Source organism: Tupaia chinensis, unplaced genomic scaffold (genome assembly GCF_000334495.1).
Source record: "Tupaia chinensis unplaced genomic scaffold, TupChi_1.0 Scaffold000138_1, whole genome shotgun sequence".
NCBI classification, from domain to species: Eukaryota; Metazoa; Chordata; class Mammalia; order Scandentia; family Tupaiidae; genus Tupaia; species Tupaia belangeri.
The window spans coordinates 722,390-729,009 of NW_006159608.1; the positions used below are offsets into that span (position 1 = coordinate 722,390).

Sequence of the window (6,620 nt, forward strand, 5' to 3'; positions counted from 1 at the left end):
TATATATATATATATATGAAACTAGAAATGGAATATTATTGATGATAACATGCATGATTAAGCCACTATGCAGTTTATTCTAGATGGGAAACCACATTTAGTATGTTGTCACGATGCTCAGGGAATGAATGTAAATTATTAAAAAAAAATTACAGGAGGAAAAAACCCACTAAAATTGTTCTTATCGAAATTTTTAAAAATGTGTATTTGATGACTGCAGTAAGCTATATAGCCCCAGCTAGGTACTACTTTATATTATGTTCCTTGTACTCACTGAGGTTTATGCCTAAAGTCAGACTTGGGTTCATGTATATGTATATATCAGCTGTATGTGCTATTGGAAATATTTAGACTAATTAAGTTCATTAGCAAATCAATTAAATGGGGGGAGAGGCATAGAAAGCAACCATGGATACCAGAGACAATGTGGGAGGAGGGTGGAACACAGCAGAGGGTGAGGGATAGGGAATCAAGGATGGCAAAAAAATAAAAAGAAAAGGAAAATATACAAGACATAAGAAATGGAAAGTTATTTGTTGATAACATGTATGTTGATGTGCTTGATTGAGCCAATATACAGTGTATTCTAGATGGAGCATTCATTTTGTATACTGTAATGATGTATAGTCAATTAATGTAAAAAAATAAATTAAAAGAAAAAAGTTAAAAGAAAATTTACAGAATGAATGAAAAATATTTGCAAAAATTATTTTTGATGTAGGGCTTACATCCAAAATAATAAAAACATTTCATAACTCAATAATAAAAAGATAACTGAGTTAATAAATGAATAAAGACTTTAAATACATACTTTTCTATAAAACATAGAAGTGTTCAATTAGCACATATACAGATTCTAAACATCATTTATCACTAGGGAAATAAAGATCAAAACCAGGAGATACTACTTTATACCCACTAGGATGGTGCTATGGGTTGAAGTCTCTCACTAAAATACGTATGTTGAACTTCTATTCTCAGTTCCTTAGAACATGACCTTATTTACAAATACAGTTGTTTTGTATGTAATTAGATAATGTAGAGATGGGCTCAATCTGTGTTCTGATAAATCCTCCAGGCAATTCTGATATAAGGTTAGGTTTGAGAATCACTGGATTATATATAAAATATGAAGTGTTCAACAGGAGTTTTTTTCCAATTTCTGATCAGGACATTTCACCTTTACCCGCACTTGCTTTTGAAAGCTGTGCCAGAAAACCATTATCCATCTGGCTTTCTCTATAAATTATACATTTAAGAAAAACGAGTTATTACATTATGTATTTCAATGTCAATCAAAATTTATGGGGCACCCTTCTGGGTAGCTTAGAGAAAAGGTGTTTGGCTTCTATTCCACTTTAGGGGATCATATTTTAATTCCATTAATTAATGTAGTGGCCTCAGAAACTTCTTATCCCAGATTTCAACCCCCTTATAAAACTTGACTACCTCCTTCCTTAGCAGCATCTGCAAGATTTGAGGCAGATAAAGAGGTAAGAATAAGAGAATTTTCCATCGTAAAAGATCTGGAAAAGGACATTAACATGAACTGAGAACCTATCTAAAAGTACCAGATAAGCTTGTGAGTGTATTTTTTATTTAGTTACAAAAACTACTGAGTCTCATAGAGAACTGATAAGCTTCCAAAATTATTTTGATGCTTCTGAAGAATGTAGAGCCTAGTTCAGGGCCAGCAAGTGGCATAAAGGTTAAGGTGCTGGACTCCCACATGGCAAACTGCAATTCAAATCCCAGACCTGGTAGCTAGCTTTTCTCGCCTTTCTCTGTTTTGCTCTGTCTGTCTCTCTGTGGTGAGCACATGTATCCTAGAGCAAATTTAAAAATAAAAATAATAAATTAAATTTTAAAAAAGAATGTAAACCCCAGTTCAAAAAACAGTATCTTAAGTAGTCAAAAAAATCTACACTAAAAATTTATGAGTTCAAACCCTTATCTCTCACCACAAACAAAAATTCAAAATGGATTGAGGATCAGGGCCAGCAGGTGGCATGGTGGTTAAGGGTGCTGGACTCTCACATAGTTGACCACAGTTTGAGCCCTGGGCCCAGAAGCTTGCTTTCTCACTTCCCCTCCCTCTCTCTCACTCTGCCCCTCTCTGGTCAAATACACACACACACACACACACAAATAAACACACATATGTATATATATATATAAATAAATAAAGTTAAAATAATTCTTTAAATAAATGGACTGATGATTTAAACATAAAACTACTGGGGGAAAACTTTTGGAGACCTTGAAGTAGGCAAAGACTTCTTCTTCTTTTTTTTTTTTTTTTTAAATCTTTTCTACTATTTTCACAAAATGCTTACAAATAAAGGAATCTGGGCAAAAACCTACCAGTACAGTCAGGATGCTACGGAACACTGAATCCTTGCTCTCAACTCCAGCAGTGGCTTCCCCTGTCCTAGCGGGTGCCTCCTGTCTTTCTTTTTTTTTTTTTTAATTATTTTGTTTAACTTTATTTATTTTAATTTGACCAGACAGACAGAGAGAGAGAAGGGGGGGCGGACTGAGAAAGCAAGCCACCAGGTCTGGAACTCAAACCAAGGTTGGCCATGTGGGAGTCCAGCACTCTTAACCACACCACCTGCCGGCCTTCCTCCTATTTTCCTGGCACCTGTCAGACTCTCAGCCCTCATGTGGAAGGGTGGAGCATGGAGAGAGACACGGTGTGTGAGTGAGAGAGCGAGAGGGAGCATGAGAGAGAGAGTGAGTGAGTGAGTGTGGGGTTAGCAAAGGCAGACAGGGAGAACTCAAAAAATCCTCTTCCAAGCAATGGGCACGAGGCCATGAGGACGAGCCCCAGCTCTGGGGTGCTCTCGGAGGTCTGCAGAGCTGCAGAGCTGCACTGTCACAGTGGTCCTGGGGCCAGTGCTGGAGGCTGGCTCACAGGTGAAGAGAGAATGGGTTTTCCCAGAGGAGCACGACCCCCAAGGCCCTTTTTCCTAAGGAAAGTCCCGGCTGCCTACAGGCAGACCCTGCAGACAGTTTTATTCCCTACAGAATCAGTCAGTGCCCATCACGCTCCCGTCTCACTGGCAGCAAAGTAAACAGCCGTCTCTCCAGAGGGTGGGGGCAGTGCTGCGTGGTCCACTCGGGACCCGGAACATGCCGAAGGCCTCCAGCTCTGAGTCCCCATCAGTCGTTGTCATCATCCTCTGATTCTTCTGCCGACTCTGACGCACTCTCTGGCATGTCGTCTCCCACTTGCTGGAACCTTTCTGACTGTGCATCCCACACGTACTTCATGATGACTTTGAATTCGGCCATCTCGTACCCAAAAAGCTTCAGGACCCGGGCCTGCTCCGGCGTCAGCACGTCGCCCTCCTTGCACGTCGCCCTCCTTGCACACCGCCCTCCTTGCACATGTCGTAGTCTGAGAGCTGAGTCACCACACCTCTCCTGAGGGCGGTGGGCAGGCCCAGCTGCCTCAGCTGCAGCTCCATGGAGTGGGGGAACTGCTCCAGGGGCTCTGGATCCAGGCTCACAGTGAAAGCTGCTTTGTTCCCAGCTCGGGCATAGTCCATTTCTGCATATTTCGTGAACCACTCGTTCACCTCCTCCTTAGTGCAGTTGGTGAAAAGGACACCGACTTCACCCCGCTGCTTCTTGCTGACCTGGTGCAGGTTGTCTCTGTATTCGTCAGCTGGTCTTCGACCCAAGACCACCATCATCACCTTGTTTTTCCCAAAGAACATCTGACTGTGCTTCCTGGTGTTCCGGATGTCCTTCAGCTTGCTGTTCCTCATGTTGGCCACAGAGAAGGTGAAGAGGTACTTGTATGTGTCCACACATTTCTGAAGCTCTTCTATAAGGTTCTGTTTTAGTTCCAAGCCTTTCTTGGCAGTTTTGGTTAAGGAAACTTTATCGTGCTTGGATTTGGGCATCACGCTGAAACCTCGTGTGGAAGTAGGCAAAGACTTCTTAAAGAAGACCCCCCCAAAGCACAGAAATAGTTCCCAAAATAGAAAAATGAGACTGTATTAAGCTGAGAAGCTTCTGCACAACAAAAGAATCAATAATTAGAATGAGAAGACAACCCTCAGAGTGGGAGAATGTATTTGCAAATATGGTAGGGACAAGTCTGGACATACCAATAATAACATTGAATGTTAATGGATTAAATTATCTAATCAAGAGACACAAGCTGGCTGAATGGGAAAAAAAAAAAAAAAAACAGAAATCCCCTATCTGTTACCTACAAGAAATGCACGTTATGAATAAAGACATACAGAGACAAAAAATGAAGAACTGGAAAAAGGTATTCTATGTAAATGGAAACCAAAAAAGGGCTGGAGTACGGATACTGATTTCAGACAAAATAGGCTTTAAGACAAAAACTGTAAGAAGAGACAAAGTACAGTAGTACATAGTAGTAAAAGGGCTAATACAAGAGGATAGAACACTTACAATTATCTATACACCCAACTCAGGAGCACCCAAATAAGTGAAGGAAAGACTGCTAGATCTAAAAAGAGAGATAGACTATCAAAATAATTGTTGGGAATCTCAACATTCCATTATCTCCTTTAGACAGATCATCTAGACAAAAAATAAGACCCTACAGGACCTAAATGATACCATAAATCAAATGGACTTGACATCTATAGAATCTTTCACTCAAAACCCACAAAATAAACATTTTTCTCAAACACCATGGAAACCTTTTCGAAGACCACAAGATAGAGCACAAAACAAGCCTTTACAGATTCAAAGACATGGAAACTATATCCAGAATCTTCTCCATGATGAAATTAGACTTGATATTAATTTCAGGAAAAATCCTTGAAAATACACAAACATATGAAAATTAAACAACCTATTCCTGAATGATTTCACAACTACCGAAGAAACCCAGACTGAAATCAAAAGATTCATGGTAACCAGTGATAATGAGTACACAAGTTTCTATAATCTACAGGACACAGCAAAAGCGGTCATAAGAAGAAAGTTCAGGGACCAGCAGTTAGTATAATGGCTATGTAGCTGGACTCCCATGTAGTCGACCACAGTTTGAGTCCCAGACCCGGTGGCTTAAACTCACGCCAAGCACATGTGTGTGTGTGTGTGCCCCCAAGATCCCGAGAGGAGAATGGAGGAGAAGGGATTGTGGCATGGCCATCCCCACTGGGGGGTGATTTCTTGCTTTCTATCTCTCTGTTCTCTCTGTCTTTCTGGCGAGCGCATGCGTCCTATAGCAAAAACATCTCCAAAAAAATAAAAAATAAATTAAAAAAGAGGGAAGTTCATAGCAAGTAGTGCACAAGAGCACATAAGAAAAGGATGGAGAGGTAGCAAGTGGACAGCCTAACATCATGCCTCAGGGAATTAGAAAAACAACAATAAAAAAATGCCAGGAGAAAAGAAATAATAAAGATTAGAACATGAAGAAAATGAAGTAGAGAATAAATGCACTATAATACAGAAAATAAATAAAACCAAAAGCTAGTTCTTTGAAAAGATAAACAAGATTGACACATCACTAGCTAGACTAATTAAGAAGAGAAAGAAGGGAACCAGATAAATCAAATACACAATGAAACAGGCAATATTACACCAGACATAATAGAAATACAAAACATCATTAACAGATACTATGAGTGCCTATACACCGAAAACAAGAAAACCTGGATGAGATGGACAAATTTCTGGACCCATATAATAATCTACCAAGATTGAATCAGAAGGACACAGAAAGCCTGAATAAACCCTTAACAAAGAGATAGAATCAGTTATAAATAACCTACCAACAAAGAAAAGCTCCAAGTCCTGATGGCTTCACTTCTGAATTCTACAAAAATTTTAAAAAAGAGGTAACCTCCATTCTACTCAAATTATTTTTTCAAAGAATTATTTTATTTAACTTTATTCATTTATTGTAATTTGATCACAGAGAGAGGGAGGGAGGGGGTGGAGAGAGAGAGGGAGAGAGAGAGAGGAGAGACAAGAGAGAGAGAGAGAAAGCAGCAAACTGCCAGCTCTGGTACTCAAACCGCAGTTGACCATGTAGGACTCCAGTGCCCTCAACCACCACACCACCTGCCAGCCCCCTACTCAATATATTTCTAAAGATCCAAAAGGAAGAAACCCTCCCAAATTCATTTTATGAAGCCTCCATCACTCTCATCACCAAAGCAGATAAGGACATGACAAAAAAGGAAAACTCCAGATGACTATCTCTGATAATTATAGGTACAAAAATTCTCACCAAGATACTAGCAAATCATATCCAACAATATTATCATGACCACATGGGCTTTATTCCAGGGACACGAGGGTGGTTCAACATACACAAAAACCATAAACGTAATACACCATATTAACAGAAAGAAAGATTTTAAAAATACAGTCATTTCAATTGATGCAGTAAAAGCATTCAACAAAATACAACATCCCTTCATGATTAAGATTCTCATCAAAATCAGCATAGAAGGATCATTTCTCAACACAATAAAAGTCATCTATGAAAACTCTATAGCTAACATTATACTGAATGGGGAAAACCTAAAAGCTTTTCCACTAAAAATTGGTACAAGACAAGGATACCCACTCTCTCCACTCCTTTTCAATATAGTACTGGAAGTGCCAGCCAA

At 39.5% G+C, this 6,620-nt stretch overlaps 2 protein-coding genes across 2 annotated transcripts in view; both read right to left on the reverse strand.

Moving 5' to 3' along the window:
• The window catches only part of CD38 (CD38 molecule), a gene marked incomplete at its 5' end in the record, with an annotated part of 96,188 nt that overhangs the window by 43,329 nt on the left and 46,239 nt on the right, over positions 1-6,620 (reverse strand). The window lies entirely within an intron of this gene.
• On the reverse strand, positions 3,130-3,923 carry LOC102502331 (mRNA turnover protein 4 homolog). The gene is made up of 2 exons (XM_006144889.3): positions 3,397-3,923; positions 3,130-3,364 (listed from the first exon to the last, which is right to left on the reverse strand). Exons 1-2 carry the CDS (start codon positions 3,912-3,914, stop codon positions 3,166-3,168), a joined length of 717 nt encoding a protein of 238 aa, XP_006144951.1. The 5' UTR covers positions 3,915-3,923; the 3' UTR covers positions 3,130-3,165.

What these genes read in the sequence shown, in the direction of transcription:
- LOC102502331 (XM_006144889.3), bottom strand. Translation starts at nt 3,914, where the DNA reads ATGCCCAAATCCAAGCACGATAAAGTTTCCTTAACCAAAACTGCCAAG. An exon ending in ACTCAGCTCTCAGACTACGA is followed by an intron (nt 3,365 to 3,396) that starts CATGTGCAAGGA and finishes TGCAAGGAGGGC; the next exon opens with GACGTGCAAGGAGGGCGACG.